We start from the raw sequence: 25,523 nt of genomic DNA on the forward strand, positions 1-25,523 counted from the left end.
CGCCGCTCCCTCACCACCAAACGCCTGGAGGAAGAACGCCTCACCTTCCGCCTCGGAACACTTCAACCCCAGGGCATCAATGTGGACTTCAACAGTTTCCTCATTTCCCCTTCCCCCACCTCACCCTAGTTCCAAACTTCCAGCTCAGCACTGTCCCCATGACTTGTCCTACCTGCCTATCTTCTTTTCCACCTATTCACTCCACCCACCTCCCTAACCTATCACCTTTATCCCCTCCCCCACTCACCTATTGTACTCCATGCTACTTTCTCCCCACCCCCACCCTCCCCTAGCTTATGTCTCCACGCTTCAGGCTCTCTGCCTTTATTCCTGATAAAGGGCTTTTGCCCGAAACGTCGATTTTGCTGAAGCTCCTCAGATGCTGCCTGAACTGCTGTGCTCTTCCAGCACCATTGATCCAGAATCTGGTTTCCAGCATCTGCAGTCATTGTTTTTACCAGCGTTGGAAAATGTAGAGGTGCCTAAGGAAAGTGAAAGTATAATGACAAGGGTAATTACTATGTGAATAAAAGTCTTGGTGGGAGGAGGCCATGTTTGTGTGATTTAATTCTAGTTATACAATAATCATTTGGATGATATTCTGTTGTAGAAATAGAATGGAAAGCAGTCAGAACCAGGAGCAAGCAAAACCTGCAGCTATTTAGATCATAAGACATGGGAGCAGAAATTAGGCCATTCAGCCCATCGAGTTTGATCTGCCATTCAACCCCATTCTCCCCATAATCCTTAATCCCCAATCCCCTTCATTGAGTGCCAAAGGGCCTTATTCTGCACTGTATTGATACTCAGGAACCTACCTATCTCGGTCTTAAATATACTTAATGACCTGGCCCCCACAGCCTTCTGTGGCAATGAATTCTGTCAATTCATCACTCTCTGGCTGAAGAAGTTTATCCTTATCTCCATTCTAAAAGGTTTTCCCTTTATTCTAAGGTCTCCCCCTTCTCAACCCCATCAAGTATAAAACCAGAGTCCTCAAATGTTAAGCTTTGTATTTCTGGCACCATTCTCGTGGATCTCCTCTGAACACACTCCAGGGCCCATACATCCTTCCTGAGATATGAGGCCCACAATTGTGCACAATATTCCAAATGTGGTCTGACCAGAGCCATATAGAGCCTCAGAAGTACATCCCTACTTTTACATTCAAGTTCTCTCAAAATAAATGCCATCATTGCATTTGCCTTCCTAACAACTGACTCAACCTGCAAGTTTACCTTAAGAGAATCCTGGACAAGAACACCCAAGTCTCTTTTCACTTCAGAAATTTCTCTCCATTTACAAAATAGTCGATGTCTCTATTCTTCCTACCAAAGTGCATGACCTCACATTTTTCCATGTTGTACTCCATCTGTTACTTCTTTGCCCACAACTATAGCCTGTCCAAATCCTTCTGCAGCCGCCCTGCCGCCTCAATGTTACCTGTCCCTCTATCTATCTTTGTATCATCTGTAAACTTAGCCAAAATGCCCTCAGTTCCTCCACCTAGATCGTTAATGTATAAAGTGAGAAGTTGTCCCAACACTGAGCCTTGCGGAACACCACTTGTCACCAGCTGCAATCCTGAGAAGGATCCTTTTATCCCCACTCTCTGCTTTCTGCCAGACAACCAAGTTTCTATGCATGCTAGCATCTTGCTTCTGACACCATGGGCCCTTTTCTGATTGAAGACCCTCCTGTGCGGTACCTTGTCAAAGGCCTTTTTGAAGTCCAGATTGATAACATTCTTTGGCTGTCCTTGGTCTAACCTGCTTGTTACTTCCTCAGAAAAGTCTAGCAGATTTGTCAGACATGACCTCTCCTTGCTCAAACCATGCTGACTTTGCCCTATTTTATCATACACTTCCAAGTATTCAGAAATCTCATCCTTCACAATGGATTCCAAGATCTTATCCACGACCGAGGTTAGGCTAATCACTGTAATTTTCCATTTTTTGCCATACTCCCTTTTTAAACAGGGGTGTCACGTTAGCAATTTTCCAGTCCTCCAGGACCCTCCCCGATTCTAGCGTTTCCTGAAAGATCACCGCTAACTTCTCTGCTATCTCTTCAGCTATCTCCCTTTAACTCTGGACTACACTCATAAACTCTGGAGTGTAGTCCATCTGGTTTACCCACCTTCAGGTTTTTTTAGCACCTTCTCCTTGGTGATGGCCACCATACTCAGCGCTGCCCCCTCACTTTTTTGAATTTTTGGCATATTACTTGTTTCTTCCACCATGAAAACTGACACGAAGTAATTATTCATTTTTTCAGCCATTTCCTTGTTCCCCACTACTCTCTCTTCAGCACCATTTTCCAGTGGCCCAATGTCCACTTTTGCCTCTGTTTTGCCCTTTATATATCGGAAGAAACTCTTACAGTCTTCCTTTATATTACTGGTTCACTTACCCTCATAACCTCCTTACTTCTTTATTTGTTGCCCTCTGTTGGTCTTTGTAAGCTTCCCAATACTCTGGTTTCCCACTGCCCTTTGCCACATTATATGCTTTCTCTTGCTTTTAGGCTTGACTTCTCTAGTCAACCTCATCCTCCCTGTGCCATGCTTCTTTTCCCTCAGGATGAATCTCTGCTATGTCTCCAAATTACTCCCAGAAACTCTTGCCATTGCTGTTCCACTGTCTTTCCTGCTCGGCTCCTCTCCCAGTCAATTCTACCCAGCTCCTCCCTTGCGCCTCTGTAGTTGCCTTTATTCAGCTGTAATACCTCTGGGAGATCACGCCCGAAGTGGGAAGTTCAGATGAGAATGCACCGATCACTCAAAATGGACAGAAAATGTAGATTAAAGAGCATTTCATAAATGTTTATATTCTATAAGAAAGGCTACTGATACATTTTGGGTGCTTCGCATAATTGATTTTTGATCTGTGGAGCCCTTGGTAACTCAATACTAACAATATTAATAACAATTAACAATATTTTAAGCTTTCAATGTTGTGGGAAAAGTCCTGCCTAAAAAGCAACCAGTGTGCAGAATTCCAAGGCATCTTTGAGAACCACCCTAAAAGGGTGGGTTCTTTCAGGACGAAGAGAAAAAGTTTGCAAAAACAAAAAAACTTCTGTTGATGGGAAGTCAAGCAGTGTGAATGTCCTGAAACCACAGAACTAAAGAAGGACAAGGAACGTTCTCTCTTTTTCCAGGTATATCTGTAGAAGAAAAACACCAATTATCCAAATACAGAACACAGTGCACTTGGTGGATCTTTTCTAGTTTGACAATAAGGAAGTTGAACAAGGGTTCCCAAAGGCTTATTGTGGTCTCAGACTTATTAGGACTTTCATCTCCTATGTATTCTTTCATCTTCTTAATACTTGCTTAATCTTGATATCTGTAATTTATTGTTAATAATTTTATCGCTTTATCTCTCAGGAACCATCAGCAATATCTTATATAAACTAACTCTTAAGCTGTTTTGACCAAAGTTTAACTGTTAGTCTGCTTTAACTTGTATTTTTGGGCATGTGGACATATCTTGTGGTCACAACAAATGCAGTAGTGATATCTTCTATACCCTAACTATAATCCTTCAGAGTTCCTTAGATCATCCCTCTGGTTTGGAAAACTGCACATGGAACTTTGCTTTCTAAGAAGGGTAAAAGAGGAACACCAGGGATAGCGTATTACAGACCGCTTAGCCTGACATCTGTGCTGGGGAAATTGTTCGAGTCTATAATCAAGAATGGGGTAACTGAATACCTCAAATTTCAGTTAAACAGAGAGAGCCAGCATAGCTTCATGACAGGTAGGTCATGCCTGCCAAACCTCATTGAATGTTTTGAAGAGGTGACTTAAGGTAGTGGACAGGGGAATGTCTATAGATGGTATTTATATGGACATCCAAAAGACAGTTAATGAAGTTCACATAAAAATGGTGGGTAAATTACTGACATAGCTAGGAGATTGGTTGAGTGGCAGGTGACAGCAAGTAGGGATAATGGGTAGAAACTCAAATTGGCAAGATGTGACCAGTGGCGTCCCAAAGGAATCTGTGTTAGGACCTCAGTTATTCACATTATCTATTAACAACTTGGATAGTGACATAGAAAGTCATACATTCAAATTTACTGATGACACAAGGTTAGGCAGCTTTGTAGACAGCATGAATGATGGTCTATCAATATCTCTTTGTAATTTTAGGCTGAATGAATGGCAAAACTGTGGCAAATGAAGTTCAATGTAAGCAATCATGTGATTATCCATTTTGAACTGAAAAAGGATAGATTAGGGTCTCCTTTCCCAGATGGTATGAAATAAATAATAGATGTCCAAAAAGACTTGGGAGTTCAGGTGCATAGATCTTTAGACTATCATGAACAGATATACAGAAAATAATCAAGGAGCCAAATGGAATGCTGGCTTCTAGAAGAATTGAAGTATGAGGATGCAGAAGTTATATTGCAGTGGGACAAAACCCTTAGACCTCACTTGAAATACTGTGAGTAGATCTGTTTACCACACCTTAATAAGTATACGTTGGCCTTGAAAGGAGTACAAAGTAGCTTTGCAAAGTCGATGTGTGAGAAGAGGTTATGCAAATTAGGCCTGTTTTTTCTAGAATTTGGAAGATTAACATAGAACACAGAACAGTACAGCACCATAAAAGCCCTTTGGCCCTTGATGTTGTGCCGACTCTTTGTCCTACTCTAAGATCAGACTGACCTATGTTCCATGAGCCTATCCAAGAGTCGCTTAAATGTCCCCATTGTAACTGACTCTACTACCATTGCTGGCAGTGCATTCCATGCACCCACCACACTCTGTATAAAGAACTCATTTCTGACATCTCCCCAAAACCTTCCACTAATCACCTTAAAATTATGCCCCCTCATGATAGCCATTTCCGCCCTGGGAAAAAGTCTCTGGCCATCCAATCTATCCATGCCTCTCATCATGTACACCTCACTTGAAATACTGTGAGTAGATCACCTCTCATTCTTCTTCACTCCATTGAGAAAAGCCTTAACTCCCTCAACCTTTCTCAACTGCCCTCCAGTCCTGGCAGCATCCAGGTAAAGCTCCTTTGCAGCCTCTCTAAAGCTTCCTATAATGAGGCAACCAGAACTGAACATAAGATTCCAAGTGTGGTCTAACAGGGCAGTATAGGGTTGCAGCATAACCTCGTGGCTCTTAAACTCAATCCCCCTACTAATGAAAGCCATACACCATACACCTTCTTGATAATGACGTCTTCAAGATATTAACAGGAAAAGACAGAGTAGATAAAGATAAGCTATTACCACTGTTGGGAATTCAAGAATGAGGAGGCATAGTGCCAGAATTAGGGTGTGACCATTCAGGAGAGATGTTAGGAAGCACTTTTAAACACAAAGGGTGATAAAGGTTTGAAACACTCTTCCACAAACAGCAGGGAATGCTGGATCATTTGTTAATTTTAAATCTGAGATACATTTTTGTCAAGAAAAGGTATTAAGGGATATGAGCCAAAGGCAGGTATATGAGTTAAACCACAGGTCAGTCATGATCTCATTCAACAACAGAACAGGCTCGAAGGGCTGAATGTCCTATTCCTGTTCCGATGTTCCTCTAGAGAAGGTAAATTTTCTTTCTTTGGTTCTTAGAAGAACACGTTTATTCACAATAGTTCTTTGAATGCCATTCTATGTCTACCATCTCTTGTCCAATGGGTCCAACCAAAACTACTTTTTGATTGTTAATTGTTTTGGCTTCACAGTCTCATCTAATCTGAAATGGAACTCCAATATTTTGTCCATTGTCACTTCAATATTTTAGTATATTTGTTCCTCTAAATGTTGTTCATTTTAAAATTAGTATTTTACACATTCTTCTTCCATTCATCTAGACACTAAGATCAAGATTATCATAATATCTCCTGTTCTAATCATCTGTAGGGTCTCAAAATTGGAATTCCTTATTTCCCATCATAATTCCGTTTATATTTTACTGTTTGCAAAACCCAGGCTCTGCGTAATTCAAAGATTACTTCATTTTCTTTGCATTCTGCTTTCAATGTCAGTGCATTCTTATTGTTTAGAGAGAATTAGTGCATTTTGAACAGTAAATCTTGCTTTTTCATTTGGTTTAACAATTTGAAAATTGTCCTACTTAGCACAACTGTAAATCAATTGAATCAAATTGATGAGACCAAACAAATGTTATCAATAAAAAGAGTGAGAGTTTTAAAGCATAATATATATAATTTATTCTAGCTATTCATATAGGCTTATTCAGGGTTTTAATGTAGTGGTTTTGATTCAAGATCATATCTTTTAAAGTTGATCAATAAAGGAACATTGTGGCAGTCTTCACATCTTCCCCTGTTGCTTTGAAGTCTCCGCTCTGTTGTGTTATCATATATTTGCCATTTGGTGCTTTGAGGATCATAACATTGGAACCAACCAGCTGGATAATGAAGTTTATTGGTTGCTCTCCAGTACCACTGATGAAGCCATCTTTGTCCATTTCCCAATACTTGTCTGTGGACACTGAACCAGAATATAAAGAAGCAAACAGAACTTAACCAGGGAAATACCATAATTCAGATAAATAAGAAGTTTTGAATGTTCAGAAAGAAAAATCTGTGGTCTGGTGTAAGACAGGAATGCAAAATTAAAAGTGCAAAGGAAACATGTGGAATTTTCAATAGAGTGCATTTATTGGTGTCCCATGGCCACCTCTTGTATGAGTGTTTCAGATGTTTTCCTGCTGTTTCATGTGTCTTATTTCACTTTGCAACATCAAAAACAAGATGGAACTCTGGAATTCCCAGAGTGGAAGATAAATATAGAATAAAAGACACAAATAAAGAAATAGAAAAGAGAGAGAAAAACAGGCAAAAGAAATAATAGTACAGAATACTGTATATTCTTGATTTCTTTACAGTACTTCTGATATTGAGCTAATTTCTGTTTGAAATAACTTGGAAATTAAACATTTCGTTAAAACAGTATGTTCACCACTGCAACCAAATCAGCTCTGCTAAAACAGTATATGAGTATGTTAATTGTCTCATTGTTACCCTGTTTGCTGGTACTACCTTTAAAATAATCAAATAAGATAATTGTTGAATCAATAAAAAAATAAAAGTTTTAGTCTGTGGAGGTATTTCATCAATTTTTTTCTTTTATTTTACTGCCACAAAGAAAGTGACAGAAAGTTATCCCAAATAATCTCTGTTTCAAGTTGTGTGGAAATTTAACAGCAATTGTGAAAGATAAATAAAAAGCAAAAAAAAACTGTTGGTGCTAGTTAAAAACAGAAAATGTTGGAAATAGTCAGTAGATCTGTCACCATCTGTGAAAACAGAATCAACTGTAAAAGAAGTATATTTGGTTGCAAATATTTTTGGTTGATCTTCGGAGAATGGATTTATATTTTGAATAGGGTTGCTGGAGTTACTCTTGTGTTCCTGTATTACAGACAGTGGGGCTGTTCCATTTCAATACTCCATGGTGGTGAAATGAAACAATTTTATATTTTAATGTTTTACATGCTAGTGCAGAGTTAGTATTTTAGATTTTGCAAAGTATTGCATATTTTGTTACTGTTTTATACCTAAGTGTAAGAAATATATCTGAGAATCAAGTGAAATCTGGCACATTGATTTCATGTTTTTATTTATTCCATCCTTTTCGTGAATTTAATTTATAGATTATAGTGTAAGTCACACTCGTAGACAACTTATTCTTCCATTAAGTAAAGAGGGTTCCTGGCAAATCCAGAAAGTTATTACATGGTTTCAATTGGATTCTAAAGACTGTGGTATTAATGGATATTGTGGGAGATATTCAACTTCCCTGCTGGGGTGGTAAAACGTAGGGGAGCAAACGTATAACTTGTAAAACCGACCCGATTTTAAACTCTTTAATTTTAGCGGGTTGAAGAAAAGGTAGGATCAAGGAGTAGCTGAACCTCTCCAGTAGGCCATTGCCCAGTTGGTGAATTTGAAAATGACTTGCACTGTGTGCATAAGGTTTTACTCTTGTTAGTAATATGTAAGTATTCACTCATGTGAGTGGCCTTTGTCTTGAGCATGTAAGAAATATCCTAACACAATACGGAACCCTGGATGACAACAGATATTGAGTCTTTGACCAGAATAAAATAAAGGACGTGTGGCTCAGGTACAGGCAGCTGGGATCAAGGGAATCCCTGGAGGTATACAGGCAATATAGGAGTTTACAGAAGAAGGAAATGAGGAGGTCGAAAAGGGAGTATGAGATAGCCTTAGCTGAGAAGATTAGTTTGAATCCAATCAGGTTCTTTAAGTATACTAAACGAAAAAGAATAACTATAGAGAGAATAGTCCCCCTCAAGAACCAAAGGACATGTGTGGTGATATCTTGGGGACAGTCCATATCACAGTTGAGGAGTGTTGGATGTATTCGAATGTATCAAGGTGGATTTATCTCCTGGTCCTGATCAGATATATCCAAGAACACTGCAAGAGGCTAGAGAAGAAATTGTAGGGGCCCTGGTTGATATTTTTACATTGTCGTTAGCCACAGGTGAGGTCCTGGAAGATTGGAGTGTAGCGAATGGTGTGCCATTATTCAAGAAGGGCTGCAAAGAAAAGCCTAGGAACTGTAGACCAGTAAGCTTAACATCTGTGAGTGGGAGATCATGTTTCACAAGTTTGTTAGAGTTTTTTGAAGAAGTGACCAGGAAGGTTGACAAAGCCATGGCAGTAGATGTACTCTATTTGGATTTCAGTAAGGCCTTTGATAAGGTTCCACATGATAGGCTGCAATGGAAGGTTAGATCACATCGAACCCAGGATGAGCTGGCAAATTGGATACAAAATGTGCTTGATGGTAGGAGGCAAAGGGTAATAGTGGAAGGATGCTTGTCGGACTGGAGACCTGTGACTAGTGGAGTGCTTTAGGAGTTGGTGCTGTGTCTATTACTGCATGTTATCTATATCAATGAATTGAATGAGAGTGTACAAGGCATGAATAGTAAGTCTGCTGATGACGCTAAAATAGGCAGTATCATGGACAGTGAGGAAGGTTCTCAGAAACCGCAACAGGACCTTGATCAGCTGTGGAAGTGGGCAAATGGAGTTTAATATAGATAACTGTGAGGTCTTGCATTTTGGAAAGTCAAATCAAGGTAGGAGTTTCATGGTGAATGGTAGGGCCTTAAGGAATGTAGTGGATCAGAGGGACCTTGGGGTTCAGGTTCACAGTTCTCTGAAAGTGGAGTCATAGGTAGACAGGGCAGTGAAGAAGGCCTTTGTCACACTCGCCTTCATCAGTCAGGGCACTGAGTATAAAAGTTGAGAAGTTATGTTGCAGTTATACATGATATTGGTGAGTCCGTACTTGGAGCATTTGTTCAGTTTTGGTCACCTTGTTAAAGTAAGGATGTTATTAAACTGGAAAGAATGCAGAAGAAATTTACGGGGCTGTTGCCTGGACTCAATGGTCTGAGTTATAGGGAGAGGTTGGACAAGCTCGAATTCTTTTTTTGTAGAGCATAGGAGACTGAGGGGGGATCTTATAGAGGTGTATAAGATCATGAGGCATGGACAGGATGAATGCACTCAGTCTTTTCCCCAGGGTTGGGGATTTGAGAACTAGAGGGCAGCAGTTTAAGGTTAGAGGGGAAAGAATAAAAAGGAACCTGAGGGGCAGCTTTTTTTTCATAGAGGGTGGGATGCATATGGAATGAACTGCCAGCGGAAATGATTGAGGCAGGTGATACATTAACAATATTTAAAAGGCATTTGGACAAACACGTGGATAGGCAAAAATTAGAAGGATATAGCTGAAAATGTGTTGCTGGAAAAGCGCAGCAGGTCAGGCAGCATCCAGGGAACAGGAGAATCGACGTTTCGGGCATAAGCCCTTCTCCTGATCCCTGGATGCTGCCTGACCTGCTGCGCTTTTCCAGCAACACATTTTCAGCTCTGATCTCCAGCATCTGCAGACCTCACTTTCTCCTTAGAAGGATATAGGCAAAGTGCAGGGAAATGGGGTTAGCATGGGTGGACACTTTGGTCAGCATGGACCCGTTTGGGCCAAGGGGCCTGTCTCCATGCTGTAGGACTTGATTACTCTATGATAAGGTATTTTAGTACAATTTTGCTAACTCCTGTAACCTATTGGAAAGAAACAGCTTGTTTAACTATCTTTAATGTTTTAGGTGTTGAAAAATACCCACAGGTTTCAGAGTGAAAATTTCAAGCATAGGATTTACCCATGGTTAGCAATTAGTTTAGTTGCTCTCCTTTTATAACAGGAATTTTGAGATAAGAAAGGACAAATTTTTCATGCAGAGTTTTGCTCATGTGATCTCTGTAATGGGAAATGTTGCCTTAAACTACTATTCCGCTTCATATGTACACAGGACCAAAATTTGATTTTTGATTAGATGAGAGGAAATGAACATAAAAAAAAAGTTCAACGCCTCAAACAGGGAAGATGTGTGACTAAATAACTCATTGATGTCTGTCTTTAAGAATTGAGAAATGGTGGGGCAATTCAGTTAATTAAAAGTTATTTAGAAAGAAGTAATTTCACAGTCATGATAACCACTTTTCAAAACACTTCACTAAAGGACCCACTATTAAGGTTTGCTAACAAGACCACTTTTAAAGGGAGAATCGAGCTTCAGGAATGTTGACGAATAATCAGTTTTTTTTTGCAGAATATCCATTAAAACATTTTTGCATTTTTTAATTGTCCTTGGTTCAAGTAATCCCTCATCTCACATATTGCGTACAGAGGGCAGGTGGATGCAGCCAATGCATTGGTTGAGAATAGGAATTTGGTTTGAATGGTTCCAGCACAGAAGGCTTTTTGGCCCATCATGTTCATGCTGCCTCCCTGCAAGTGACATCAACTGCTGACTTTAATAGTTTAGCTGACACAGGAAGAAAGAATACTTGAAGGACTGAAGGTTGACTTACAAAGCCATATCTCTGTAAGAATCAATTCAAGAGTGAATAGTAGAAAAGCTGGAAGGAGTAAAGAAGCGAATAGGTGGGAGGTGTAAAAAGGAGACAAGCTGAGACAACCAAATTGCCTCTGTTTTTCAAAATAGCTTTAATTTAAAGCAAAATAAAATTATTTATCTTTCTTAGAGATAATTAGAGTTATTTTAAAGGTGTATTGCACTATATGGAATTTAGTCTTACCGAGTTTGAATTGGTAGTAGCCCTCTTCATCCGAAGTCATCCTACTTACTTCGTACATGGGTCTATTGCCATCTAGTCTTTGTGTTCCAGAACCAAATGCAACAAAGCCATAATCACTTTGCAATATTAGGAGAGGTCGGTTGATGAGTTTTAGAATGAATTCTTGGGAATTATCTGTGAAGAAAACAAACTGTAATATAATTACCAAAGTCCGCAGATTAAATCCTCAGAGATATTTTTAAATTCTGTTTTTATCAGCTGAAAGCTTCTTAGTAGATAGAAATCAAACTCAGAATCTAGGTAGATGACTTATTTTTAATCTTTTGGATCTTTCACCTTTTATTGCTTGTATTTCTCTCCCATCTTCTTTAAATGAGCAGCCAATAGAGCCACCATGTTCCCAGATGAGAGGCCACTATAGAAAGCTTCCACAATGTGCCAGGGACTACCAAACTTCCGTTTTATTTCTGTTTTCTTCCTTTTTCCTTCCTTTCTATCCCACACACTCACTCAGTCTTCCATCTCACATGCATAAAATTGGAAGGTAACGTCGACACTGCTTGGCCCCAGTCTGAGTGCTACAGTAGCCATGATTTAAGTGGAATTCTATCAACATTATCACTTCTCAGTCATCAACCTTCACTCCATAGCCTATGATATTGTGCTCCATTGCCAGCTGGACAACCATCATAGATAAGCAAATATTTCCTCAAAATTAATACTGGCAAGACAAAGGTGATCTTGTTAATTAACTGAGTTGATTCCGGTAGTTCTGTTGATGTCACCAACGTCAACTTTCAGAAGGCATTTGATAAATTACGACATCATAAATGCACAAAGCTGAAGCAAAATTGCATGAGCGACATTGATACAAATTTGGCTAATAGATAAAGCAAAGACTCAAGGCAAATGGTTGTTTGGATAGTGTATAGTGGTGTTCCCCAAATACTGGTAAAAGTGCTGCTCTTATTTTTGATACAATAATGACAAGGTATAATTTAAAACCTTGCAGATGACAATGTTAGAAATGGTATAAACAATTAGATGACAGTTAGGAAAAACATGGATGACTGAAATGGGTAGACGCATTATATCTCACTGCATTGAATGCCATCAGTTAAGTTAATAATTTCAGCAAGTAAAATGAGGTGAGGCAATATAAATTAAATGGTGCAATGTTACCGAGAGTACAGAAACAGAGATTGGGGAGCTAAGTACTTTGAGGCAGTAGGACGTTTGAAAAGGCTGTTTAAAGAAACTTAAAAGATTGTTGACTTTATAAAAGTAAGTAAAGTTAGAAAACAAAATGTTAAACCTTTATCAAGTGCCAATTAAACCTGGTTACAGGAGTATTGTGCACAGTTACAGGTACCACACTTTAGGAAGGATCTTAATGTCATAGCAAGGGTGCAAAGGAGATTCATTATTTTATACCAGATATGAAAACCTTCACTTACATAGAGAGATAAAAGAAATGGTTGTTTTTCTTAGTGCAGATGTGGTCGAAGGGGAAAAGCTCAGTAAGCAGAGGGTGCAGATTTAAAGTCATCAGCAAAGGAAAAGGTAATGAGGAAGGCTACTGTTTAGCACATCAGTTATTAGGATATCGAGTGATATGCCTAAAAGAATGATGGATGCAGATTCAAATTTTTAAAACATCTTTCTAAAACAAATTGCACGCATACTTGTAAAGCAAACACTTGCTTCATTCTGGGAGTAGACTAATAGGACATGTCTTTCAAAGTGTCAGCACAGGTGTGATTTGATGTCCTTTGTTGTATCATTGTCTAATTATGTGAGCACCCTCCGCAGGTAGTGTGCCAGAGTGCTCAATCCATCTCTATTCTCAGCAGCTTGTTCAGACTGAATCCAAATTTTGAGTTCAGTTTGTGTGTCAAACCTGACATCTAGTCTACCACCAAGACTATTAACATCAATCTTCACATCACTGTCCACCTCCTGTATTGCCTATTCACACTTAGGCCATTCAAAACTATAATCAGTGCCTGTAGCTCAAGACTTGATTTTTTTTTTCCAAATGCCCCTCTCTCGAACTTCCTGAATTTCACTTTGCATAATCTCAAACTTATGGAATCATAGAAATAAACAGCACGGAATCAGACCCTTCCGCCTAACTCATCCATGCTGACCAGATATCCAAAATAAATCTAGTCCCATTTGCCAGCGTTGGCTCATATCCCTCTAAACCCTTCCTATTCATATTCCTATCCAGATGCCTTTTAAATGTTGTAATTGTACCAGCCTCCACCATATCGTCTGGCAGCTCGTTCCATACATGCACCACCATCTGCATGAAAAAGTTGCCCCTTTGGTCACTTTTAAATCTTTCCCCTCTCACCTTAAACATATGCACTCTAGTATATGCCCTGGGAAAAGACCTTGCCTCTTCACCCTATCCATGCCCCTCATGATTTTTTAAAATCTCTGTAAGGTCACCCCTCAGCCTCCGACACTCCAGGGAAACCCCCCCTCCACGTCTATTCAGCCTCTGACTGTAGCTCAAACCTTCCAATTCTGGTAACATCCTTGTAAATCTTTTCTGAACCTTTTCAAGTTTCACAACATCCTCCCTGTAGCAGAGAGACCAGAATTGCATGCAGTATTCCAATAGTGGCCTAACCTTGTTCAGAAGTTTGGTGTCTTGCCTGTTCTTTTTTCATTTCCAGCTCTTCAACCTGTATTGTACTAATTCTAAAATTCTTATTGTTAAAAACAGAATCTGTTTGTTCTGATAAAAGATCTATAATGATGAAATGTTAATCCTGATTCTGTCTCCACAGATGTTGCCTGAACTACTAAGTATTTGCAGCACTTTTTGCTTTTCTTTCAGACTACCAGCATCGACAGTATTTTACTTTTATTTGAAATCCTAGTTCTTGATTTTTTCATTGCTCCAAGGTTTCACTCTGACATCTTTGGCAGCGCTGTTACTAAGTACACAGCTTGCACGTCTATTTATCTGTACATCCTCTTTTCTCCCCCCACTGAACAATCTGTGATCTGCACTGCTTTCTCAAAGTCTCTTTCTGACCCCACCCACCATACTCTACCATCTCTCCCAACCCTCAGAATGTACTTATGCAACATACAATCCATAGCTTTTCTCCCAGTTCCAAGTGATGTCCTCCAATGAGAGACAAAATTGTTGAATGGAATTGCAATCTATCCTTGCTCTGTGTTCTAGAGGGTTATGGGAACGATCCCCAAACCCTTCAGTAGAGCACAGAAAATTTTTCAGAATGTGTTGGGATTCACAAAGTTAATGTAGCATTTTTTAAACAAAGACAGGTATTTAGAGATTCTTGAAGCAAGTACTCCTTGTTTCCTATGATTAAAATATCAGACAGTGGCTGCTTCTTAATTTATTAAATGGTGCTCATATATGTGGATGTGGGTACTGCAGATGCTGGAGATTAGAGTCAAGATTAGAGTGGTGCTGGAAAAGCACAGCAGGTCAGGCAGCATCCAAGGAGCAGGAAAATTGATGTTTCGGGCAAAAGCCCTTCATCAGCAATCATGATGAAGGGCTTTTGCCCGAAACGTCGATTTTCTTGCTCCTTAGATGCTGCCTGACCTGCTGTGCTTTTCCAGCACCACTGTAATCCTGGTTCTCATATATGTTCAACCGCTAATACCACTGGGATCAGCATGCACAGTCCATCATAAACTGGAAGCACACTGTTTACCTGTTATTGTATCTGTATGACTTGGATCTCTATTTTTGCCCAGGAGGGCTTCAGAGGAGCAACCATCAACAGTTATTAACTCCTAAGTGCATCTAAAAATGGGAGGGATGTAACAGCAACTGAAGAAAGCGTAAATTGTAACTCACCAGCTGTATAGTATCCTACCACAAGCTGACCATTGGACTTTGTGGTGAGGAGTTTTCCATCTCCTGTCTTAATAACCACCTTAGGCCCATTGTACACAATATTAAACCAACAATCATCAGTCAAGATTGGACTCGCCACAATTATATTTTGAGGGCCCTTAAAGATAAGAGAATATGAATAGATATTAGGTGCTATTGAATGCCTTCACTCCAATTTTAGAAGAACACACATCCATTCCCCTGGAGGTGCTTACCCATTCCTGCATTATGATTTTATAGATACTAACACTTCAATAACACACTCAAGTGCCCATTCTTTGTCTGAGCCCAAATAATGTATTGTCAATTTTCTCTGACATCATTAAATGATGTAAAACTCACAGTCTAGTATAATTTTGTCCTTTCCTGATGTCTGCACATGGGATATTCCAGCAGGAAACGCTGTGTTGCGTCAGCCCCCGAGCCTATCACAAAACTCAAATGCCAAGGCACCTAACATTAATGGTTCTATTATTCCTGGTCTTAGTCATTATTTCTTACTGGCATCCAATAAACCATCAGGGCTTCCCATAATTAGCTTTCGTTTTAGCATTTGAATTCATCACAGAGTACTCTCAGATATCTGCTGATTCTACAACAATTTATGGTGTCATAGCTTGTAAAGTAAATTTTTAAAGTTAGACAAGTTACTACTATGGAAGTGTTAAGAGGAAAGTCACCCAGATTTATTAAAGCAGTAGCTGAGGTGCAGATCATAGAATAATGTAGCACAGGGGAAGGCAATGTTGACTTTTTAAAAAAAGCTAACCAATTGGTTCCATTCTCCTTTCTCAATAGTCACACCCCTGTTAACATTCACATACATCTCCTCTGCACCCTCACTAAAGTCTTATCATCATTGCTCAAGTGTAGTGCCCATATTTGTACACAATAAGCCAGCTGGGATCTAACCAGTTTAGCCTAATTTTTGTCGTTTTTTTTAAACTTTCACTTTTTGGATTTGAGCATCGCCGACTGGACCAGCATTTATTGCCCATCCCTAGTTACCTTTGAGAAGATCATAGTGAGCTACCATCTGTTGCAGTCCATTTCTTTGTAGGTAGACCCACAATGTTGTTAATGAAGAAGTTCTAGAATTTTGACCCAGTGACATTGAAGAAATGGTGATACAGTTCCAAGTCAGGAAGCTATTTGACTTGCAGGTGGTGCTGTTCCCATGTATCTGCTACTTTTGTCTTTCTCAAAGAATTGATAGTGAGTTTGGAAAGTGTTGTCCAAAAATTGATAAATTTCTGAAGTGTATCTTAGACATGGTACACACTATTAGTCAGTAGGGTCACTGAGCATTTGTGATGGAGGGATTCATGTTTGTGGATGTGGTGCCAATTAAGAGGTCTGTTTTGTATCAAGCTCCTTGAGTTTTGTTGGAGCTGCTCTCATCCAGACAAGTGAGGAGTGTTCCCTTCTGATTCTATTCCTGACTAGTGTCTTGTAGATGGTAGACAGGCTTTAGGGAGTCAGGAGGTGAGTTGCTCAGTGCAGGATTCCGAGCTCGGACCTGCTGTAGTAGCCAACTTACTTATATGGCTAGCCCTGTTTCAATTTGTGGTCAATGGTAACCCCTAGGATGTTGATAATCAGAGATTCAGTGTTGGTAACGCCATTGAATGTCAAGAGGCAATGTTAAGATTGTATTTATTAGAGAATATTGTTGTCTGCCATGTGTGTGACGCAAATGTAACTTGCCGTTTTTCAGCCCAGTATTGTCCAGGTCTTCCTGCATTTGAACATGGACTGCTTCAATATCTGAGGAATTGCAAATTATGCTGAACATTGTGCAATCATCAGTGAAAACGCTCACTTTTAACCTTATGATGGAAGGAAGGTCATTGATGAAGTAGCAAATGGATGGGCCTAGGATACTACGCTGAGGAACTCCTCCTGAGATATCCGAGTGTTGAGATGACTGACCTCCAAAAACCACAATCATCATCCTTTGTGCCAAACTTCATGACTCCAACCATCAGAGAGCAAACCCATCCCCATGATTCCCATTGACACCACTTTTGCGAAGGCTCCTTGATGCCGTACTTGGTTAACTGCAGCCTTGATGTCAAGGGTAGTCACCTTCCCTTCACTTCTGGAATTTATTTGACCGATTTGAATCAAGGCTGTAATGACATAAGGAGCTTGTGGTCCTGGCAGAACCCAAACTGAGCATCATTGATCAGATTATTGCTGAGCAGGTGCTGCCTGGTAGAACTATTGATGAAACCTTCCATACCTTTACTGATATTGAGAGTAAACTGATGGGGCAGTCATTGGCTGGATTAGACTTGTCCTAATTTGTGTACAGGACATACCTTGGTAATTTTACGCATGCTTGGGGAGATGCCAGTGTTAGCTATGCTGGAACAGCTTGGCTATGGGTATGGCAAGGTCTGGAGCACATGTCATAAGTATTGTTGCCATAATATTGTCAGGGCCCATAGCCTTTGCAGTATCCAGTGACTCTAGCATTTCTTGATCTCATGGGGAGTAAATCAAATTGATAAAGACTGGCATCTGTAATGCTGTGGACCTGTGAAGGAGACCGAGGTAAATCATCACTACCGCACTTCTGGCTGAAGATGATTGCAAATACCTCAGCCTTATCTTTTGCACTGATGTGCTGGGTTCTACCATTTTTGAGGACTGGGATATTTGTGAAGCCTCCTCCTCCAGCAAGTTGTTTAATTGTCCACCATCATTCACGATCAGATGTGGCAGGACTGTAGAGCTTAGGTCTGATCTATTGATCGTGGAATCACTTAGCCCTGACTATCACTTGCTGCCTATGCTGTTTGATATGGAAATAGTCCTGTTTTATATAATTCTGGATATCACACTTTAGTAAGTTTGGAGAAGGTTTACCAGGATGACATCAGGGAGGAGGAACTTCATCAGTTATGTGGAGGTATTGGAGGAGGTAGGATTATTTTCCCTAGAGCAGAAAAGGTTAGGGGAGACTTGATAAGAGTATTCATCACTAAGGCTTCTGATAGAGTAAATAGTATGAATTATTTCTGTTGGCAAATGAATCTGTAACCTGATCTTAAAGATTTAAAACAATTTGTTTAAAAAGATTAAGGACAAATGGGGAGAGAATTTTTCATCCAGTGTTGTTAAGATCTTGAGGTCACTACTTGGGGTGGTAGACAAAGATTCCATAAGAATTTTGAAAAGATTCATAGTTTTGAGGCGGCACTGTGGCTCAGTGGTTAGTATGGTTGCCTCACAGCACCAGGGACCCGGGTTCGATTCCCACCTTAGGCAACTATCTGTGTGGAGTTGCACGTTCTCCCTGTGTCTGCATGGGTTTCCTCTGGGTACTCCGGTTTCCTTCCACAATTCAAAGATGTGCAAATCAGGTGAATTGGCCATGTTAAATTGCCCATAGTGTTAGGTGCATTAGTCAGAGGGGAATGGGACCGGGTGGGTTACTCTTCAGAGGGTCAGTGTGAATTGGTGGGCCGAAGGGCCTGTTTCCACACTATAGGTAATCTAATCATCTAATTTTATAAATTCATACAGTACAGAAAAGGCCTTTCAGCCCTTCTGCCACTGCATAAGTACCAGTAAAAGTGTGCTAACCCCAATTTCCGGTACTTGTCTTCTGAATGTTTGACTTTTTGCTAAAATTCATATAAACTGCATCAACTGAACTTCTCTTATCCACACACTTGATCACATTTTCAAAAAATTCTAACAAATTTATTAGGTATGATCTCCCTCTCGTAAAGCCATGCTGACGATCCCTAATTAACCCATGCCTTTCGAAATGGGTAGTAATTTGCTCTTTCAGAACTTTCCCCAATAGTTTCCCTACCACTGATGTGAGACTCACAGGTCTGTAGTTTCCTGGTTCATCTCTACTGCCCTTCTTGAAAAGTGGAATAACATTAGCTATCTTACAGTCTCTGGCATTTGTCAATGACCAGAGAGGAATTTAAAAATTGTGTCAGAGCCCCTGTGATTTCCTGCCTCACCTCCCACAGCAGCCTGGGATGCAGTTCATCTGGGCCAGAGGATTTGTCCGTTTTTAAGCCCAACAGAGCCTTTAATACCTCCCCATTCCCTATGTCAACCTGTGCAAGTTCCTCACAGTCCCTTTTCCTGAATTCCGTACCTATGTTCTCCTTTTCCAGAATGAAAACCAAAGAGAAATATTCATTTAACCCCTTTCCGACATCTTGCAGCTTCATGTATAGGTCACCTCTTTGTTCCCTAATGGGCTGTACTCTTTCCCTGGTTAAATTCTTCCCTTTAGTCTGTTTATAAAATAGGAATTCTTCCTATTCCTGTTTGCAAGCTCTTTATCATGACCTCCTTTTGCCCTTCTAATTGCTTAAGTTCTCTCCTGTCCTCCTGCATTTTCTGTCTTCCTTTAGGGCCACAGTTGAATTGTTCTCTTTGCACTTCCTCATTCAGTCCAGAATTGTCCTAGTCATCCAGGGTTCTCTGAACTTATTGCTCCTACATTTCCTTCTCTGTACTCTCAGGTCCTTTTTGAAGCCCCCCACTGCTCTGCTGTAGACTTTGCTGTAGACAAGAACCTTTCCCAGTCAATTGTAGCTAGATCCTGCTTTATTTTAATAAAATCTGCCTTCCCCCAATCCAAAGCCAGCTTTTACAGGCCATCTTTTTCCTTGTCCTGGACAAATTTGAACCAGACCATGTTGTGGATGCTATAAAAGGGAATAGGACATGTGCTTGAAGCCATACCTAGTCCTTTAGATTTAGTTTGGCAGATTTTCACAGGTTGACAACAATATATTTATGTGTTGGAGAAATATTCAGTCTTTCTATTATTTCCTCCCAAATACTTTATATATTTTCCTCTGGGGGGATCATGTTAGAATGTAAAACAGGCCATCATTTTCAATTCAACTACTTTGTTCATCAGCATCTTCTGCATCTGCGAAACAGGGTGTGCTTTTCATTGTTTCGCTGCATAAACTCAGATATAATGTTTAGATTCTGCTATATTTGAGTTTACAAAAGGAAACTTGCCTTTGAATTGCTGCTGCACTCTTTTAAATCATAGAATCCCTACAGTGTGGAAACAGGATATTTGGCAAAAGTGAGGACTGCAGATGTTGGAATTCGTGATGAAGGGCTTTTGCCCAAAACGTCGATTTTCCAGCTTCTCGGGTGCTGCCTGACCTGCTGTGCTTTTCCAGCACCACTCTAATCTAGAAGGAGGACATTTGGCCAGTAGTGTGCACCTTAACCCAGATCAACACCCCTATCCAATCCCTGTAAGCTTGCATTTTCCTGTGGCTAATCCATCTAACCTGCACATACCTGGACACTATCAGCAATTTAGCATGGCCAATCCATCCACCCTGCACATCTTTGGACTGTGGGAGGGAACCAGAACACGTGGAGGAAACTCACGCAGACACGGGGAGAATATGCAAATTCCACACAGACAGTCGCCCGAGGCTGGAATCGAACCACGGGACTCTGGCACTGTGAGGCAGCAGTGCTAACCACTGAGCCACATGCTATCCATTACCTTAAATAGGTGTGACAGTTCAAGAAGACCTCTTACTTTGCAGGCTTCTGAAAGGAGATAGTAAGTGCCTATGGACTGATACATTTCAACAGTGAAAACACTTCACAAGTACTTTGTTGGCCATAAAGCCCTTTGCAGTGTCCTGAAGTTATGAAGTAAGATATAAAACTACAAATCTCTGTTGCTAACTAAAAAGAGTTAACTGAAAACTCTGCTTTCTTAAAGTGTATTCATTTGCAGGATGTAGGATGTCACCCCAAGGAGAGCTGTAATATGACGTCCCAACTCCTGTACTCAATACTCTGACCGGTGAAGGCAAACGTACCAAACGCCTTCTTCGCCACCCTGTCCATCTATGGTGCCCTTTTCAAGGAACTATGTACCTGCAGTCCGAGATCTCTCTGTTCAACAATACACCCCAGGGCCTTACTATTAACTGTGCAAATCCGACACTGGTTTGTCTAACCAAAATGCAATACCTCGCATTCATCTAAATTAAACTCCATTTGCTATTCCTTGGCCCTTGCCCAGTTGATCAAGATCCCATTGTACTCTTCGATAACCTTCATTGTCCACTATACCAGCAACTTTAGTGTTGTCCGCAAACTTACTTACCATATCTCCTATATTCTCATGCAAATTGTTTATATAAATGATGAACAAGCGTGAGCCCAGCACCAATCCTTGCAGCATACTGCTGATCAAAGACCTCCAATCTGAAAAAAAACCCTCAACCACCATGTCTGTCTCCTACCGCCAAGGCAATTTTGTATCCAATTGGCGAGCTTGCTCTGGATCCCATGTACCAATCTATCTATCATGTGGATCTTTGTTGAACACCTTGCTAAAGTCCATTTAGACAACGTGTAACACTCTGCCTTTATCTATTTTCCTGGTCACCTTTTCAAAGAGCTCAATCAAGTTTGTGAGACACTATTTCCCACACACAAAGCCAGCCTGACTATACATAATGCCTTAATACCTTGCCAGTCCAAATGCATGTAGATCCCAAATCTCTCAGAATCCCCTCCAACAACTTACCCACCACTGATACCAGGGCCATCAGTCTGTAGTTACCTGGCTTTTCATTGCAGCCTTTCTTGAATAGTGGCACAACATTAGCTATCCTCCAGGCTTCTGGCACCTCACCCTTGGCTATCAATAATGCAAATATCTCTGCTAGGGGTCCCGCAATTTCTTTCATTGCTTCCCACAATGTCCTGGGATTTACTTGATCAGGTCCCAGGAATTATCTACTTTTAGGACCTCCAACACCACCTCTTCTGTAATGTGGACATCCCTATTCATTTCCCTGAGTTCTTTAGCTTCCACATCTTTCTCCAGAGTAAATACTGATGCAAAATATTTATTTAGGATCTCACCCATCTCTTGTGATTCCACACATAGATGGCCTCATTGGTGTTTAAGGGGCCCTATTCTCTCCCTAGTTATGCTTTTGCCCTTAATATGCTTATAGAATCTCTTTGGATTTTCCTTAACCTTATCTGCTAATGTTATCTCGTCCCTTTTTTGCCCTTCTGATTTTTCCTCTTGTACACCCCCTATAGTCCTAAAGACATTCATTTGATCCCTAGTGGAATATACTTGACATCTGCCTCCTTTTTCTTGACCAGAGCCTCTAGTCATCCAGTGTTCCCTACTCCTTTCAGCCTTACCCTTCACACCAACAGAAACATGCAGTCTCTGAACTTTTAAAAGTCTTCCACTTGCCAATCTCCCCCTTTCAACTTTTGAATGTTCCTGTCTAATATCATCAAAATTTGCCTTGCCCCAATTTGGAACTTTGGACCAGGCTTATCCTTTTGCATAGCTATTTTAAAACTAATAGAATTATGGTTACTGGTCTCAAAGTGTTCCCCGACTAACACCTCAGTCACATACCCTGATAATTGAGAGTTTTGAAAAAATTGAAGAAAGGCATTGCTGACCAGTGACCCAGTGTAGGTTAGTGGGTACAGAGGTAATGGGTGAATGAGATTTGGTGCAACTTAGGACATGAGAAGCAGTTAATTGTCTGTCAGTATAACTCCTTACAGCATGCACTCATCACTGCTTTGCCATCACTTTAGTTCTCATACTTTTTTGACTAACACACAATATCATTTCCATTCCAATTAAGTTCAAAAATATTATAATTTAAAATCACAGTGATAACACTCGCATCAAATTCCCTCGTTCATATTCAGTATCTCTGCACTCCATAATCACTCCACGACATAACAAAAATTCCATTCAGTCAGTTGAAAATATGTTTATTACTCACCACTGCAAGGTAGTCCTTTGAAATAGCACGGAAGCAAGCTTTCCTACTTGTGTTATTGATGATAATCTGAAAGATCTCAGAGTCTGTTACTTGTGACTGATGTACAGAGACATCTGCACCTAACAAAGAAATGCGACAGTACTCTAATGAAAATTAACACATTGTGATGTGTATTCGGTTTTAAAATTAAGAAATCTCTTCATTTTCTCACCAGTTTTCTTCCTGTGACCCTCCTCAGAGGTTTGACTTATTCCTAGAATTTGATTCACTGCAGCGTGTTGTCAATATAAATATCAAAGGACAATTTGACAGGGACCATCAAAGCCAAATCCCATAGGTGTGCATTTGAGCACATGCAATTCTGGCAAGTCCCTTTTTGTTTCCCTTTCTGAGCACAAGAATCTTGAGTCCAATTGCAACATCATGCGACTGTCTTTGTTGAGCTCAGTTTATTTATTGTATGCCAGAGATTAAACCAGGGATTTTCTTGGTGTTAGTAATAGAGATGTACAGCCATGGAAACAGACCCTTCGGTCCAACTTATCCATGCTGACCAGACATCCCAACCCAATCTAGTCCCACCTGCCAGCACCCGGCCCATATTCTTCCAAACCCTTCCTATTCATATCCCCATCCAGATGGCTTTTAAATGTTGCAATTGTACCAGCCTCCACCACTTCCTCTAGCAGTTCATTCCAGGTAGTCAGTAATTTATTGACCCTTAGAAAAGCAGAATGGACAGATCTGATGCACTTGAAGTATTAACTTGCATGAATCCTAATAATCTGCTGAATGTTTCAGTGCTTTCATTTCAGTTCAGATTTCCAGAATTTGTGGTTTTCTATTCTGACGATCTATCAGGAAACAGATTCTTAACTTATCCTTGATGGTTAATACTGTGACAAAATAGTTAATACTGTGACAACATCCATGTTTGTAAAAGCAGATTGCACTTTTGGTGTCACTTGATACTTTTTGTTTCTTACCTGATTTAAGACTAACATATTTGCCATTTAGTGTTGATCGGATGCTGACCTGTCCAGGGCTGGGTTCAGGAGAGAAAAGTTCATCCAGGCTGGGACTGTCAGTTTTGATGGTTCTAATATAGTTGTCCCTTCCAGTCAGGAACCTTCCTTCACTGTCTTTTAAGCAAATCATTCCACACCTTATCTCCGGAGTGTACAGAGTTTTTGATGACTGACAGGGCTCAAGTTTCCCATTCCAGGCAATAAGATCTCCACTACTTGTCCTTATGCTGTATTTCTTCTCTTTAGGAACAAAATGAAATGAAATTTTTTCTATATCAAATCAAAATCTTAATGTTATATAAGATTTTCAACTTTCTAAGATGGAAAACCAACTGACTTAATGGATTTGCTGTAGCCATTACAACCATCCTCAAACTACCAACCCCTGACCTCTCTGCTCTTATAAACAACTACCCCATTTTCATTCTCCTGTTCTGCTGCAAAGTACAAGCTGGATTATGGAAGGTGTTGAAGGTTGCGTTGATCAGATGTTTTATCTGCACATTTTAAGGGAGGCAGGCAGGAAAGTAGAATTCAATTTTGATATAGCTGATCTGATACTGAAAGTAGAATCAGTATCAGATCAGCTATAGTAAAATCAAAAGAACTGTGGATGCTGTAAATCAGAAACAAAACAGAAATTGCCTGAAAAGCTCAGCAGGTCTGGCAGCATCTGTGAAGAGAGGGGTCATCGAACCCAAAAGGTTTACGCTGATTTCTCCTCACAGGTCCTGTCACACCTGTTGACCAGCTATGATCTTATTGAACCAAATGGCTTATGCCTACTCATATTTCTTATGTTCTAATGTGGAATTATAACCTTTCAAAGCAGTTAGCACCCTCATATCTTGATGAATGGAGAAAATGAGAAGGAAAATATTGATTCTTAAATACTATTGCCTGAAATTCAACATTTTGCCTTCAAGTAGGTTACATTGTTGTGCATATCACCAGGGATGTATGACGGGAACAACAGAGAGAACTTTATTAGCTAGTGATTTAACCTGTCCTTCACTATCAATTGGAACTTCAGTGGCATGAGGCTGAAGAAAATTGGTGAAAATGTACAATATCAGCAGAATCTTAAGAACTGTACAAAATCAGTTTTAAAATTTCATGTACCTTTGAAGTTAAACATGAGTGTCACAACACAGTTTCGGCCCCAAGGCAACTCACTGTCACATTGTACTGCATTTTCATTAGCATCATAGCGCAGATATTTCTTCTTGCCTTGGTTGAACATGCTGATGTTGGGATGGATGGCTAGATGCAGTACCCATTTTTCACTTTCTGAGATTGCCTGAGCAAAGCAAGTGATATTGTCTTCTGCTCCTCCTAAGTATCGTTTTGTTTCCTCGGACTGGAAGGACACCTTGCCATCTGGATGCATAATCATTACAAACTTATTGTAAGGATTGGGAATCTCCCGATCACAAGTGATCTTCCCATTATTATCTCCAGCTAAGTACCTCCTCAGAGAGCTCCTGATGTGGACCATAGGGGAATTTTCCTTCAAAACCTCTATAGTCCAAATCTGTTTTATCTTCAAGATGGTACTGGTAGCATTCACCCTGAAATTGAAATTCTCTGCTGTCAAGTATTTCTGGGCTGAATTAATCAAACCAACTGGAAGCACCCTGTAAACCATCTTCCCCTG

At 40.2% G+C, this 25,523-nt stretch overlaps 1 protein-coding gene across 1 annotated transcript; it reads right to left on the bottom strand.

The window, feature by feature from the left end:
- Positions 1 to 6,239: 6,239 nt before the first annotated feature.
- On the bottom strand, positions 6,240 to 25,514 carry LOC122558055 (fascin-like). Its single transcript, XM_043706378.1, has 6 exons — positions 24,989 to 25,514; positions 23,825 to 24,106; positions 22,839 to 22,957; positions 14,995 to 15,151; positions 11,142 to 11,315; positions 6,240 to 6,486 (listed from the first exon to the last, which is right to left on the bottom strand). Exons 1-6 carry the CDS (start codon positions 25,512 to 25,514, stop codon positions 6,281 to 6,283), a joined length of 1,464 nt encoding a protein of 487 aa, XP_043562313.1. The 3' UTR covers positions 6,240 to 6,280.
- Between the last annotated feature and the right edge of the window lie 9 nt (positions 25,515 to 25,523).

Source organism: Chiloscyllium plagiosum, chromosome 16 (assembly GCF_004010195.1).
Source record: "Chiloscyllium plagiosum isolate BGI_BamShark_2017 chromosome 16, ASM401019v2, whole genome shotgun sequence".
Taxonomy (NCBI): Eukaryota; Metazoa; Chordata; class Chondrichthyes; order Orectolobiformes; family Hemiscylliidae; genus Chiloscyllium; species Chiloscyllium plagiosum.

What these genes read in the sequence shown, in the direction of transcription:
- LOC122558055 (XM_043706378.1), bottom strand. Translation starts at nt 25,514, where the DNA reads ATGGTTTACAGGGTGCTTCCAGTTGGTTTGATTAATTCAGCCCAGAAA. An exon ending in ATATGTTAGTCTTAAATCAG is followed by an intron (nt 22,958 to 23,824) that starts GTAAGAAACAAA and finishes TTTCTTTGTTAG; the next exon opens with GTGCAGATGTCTCTGTACAT. An exon ending in GGTAGGATACTATACAGCTG is followed by an intron (nt 11,316 to 14,994) that starts GTGAGTTACAAT and finishes TTTTCTTCACAG; the next exon opens with ATAATTCCCAAGAATTCATT.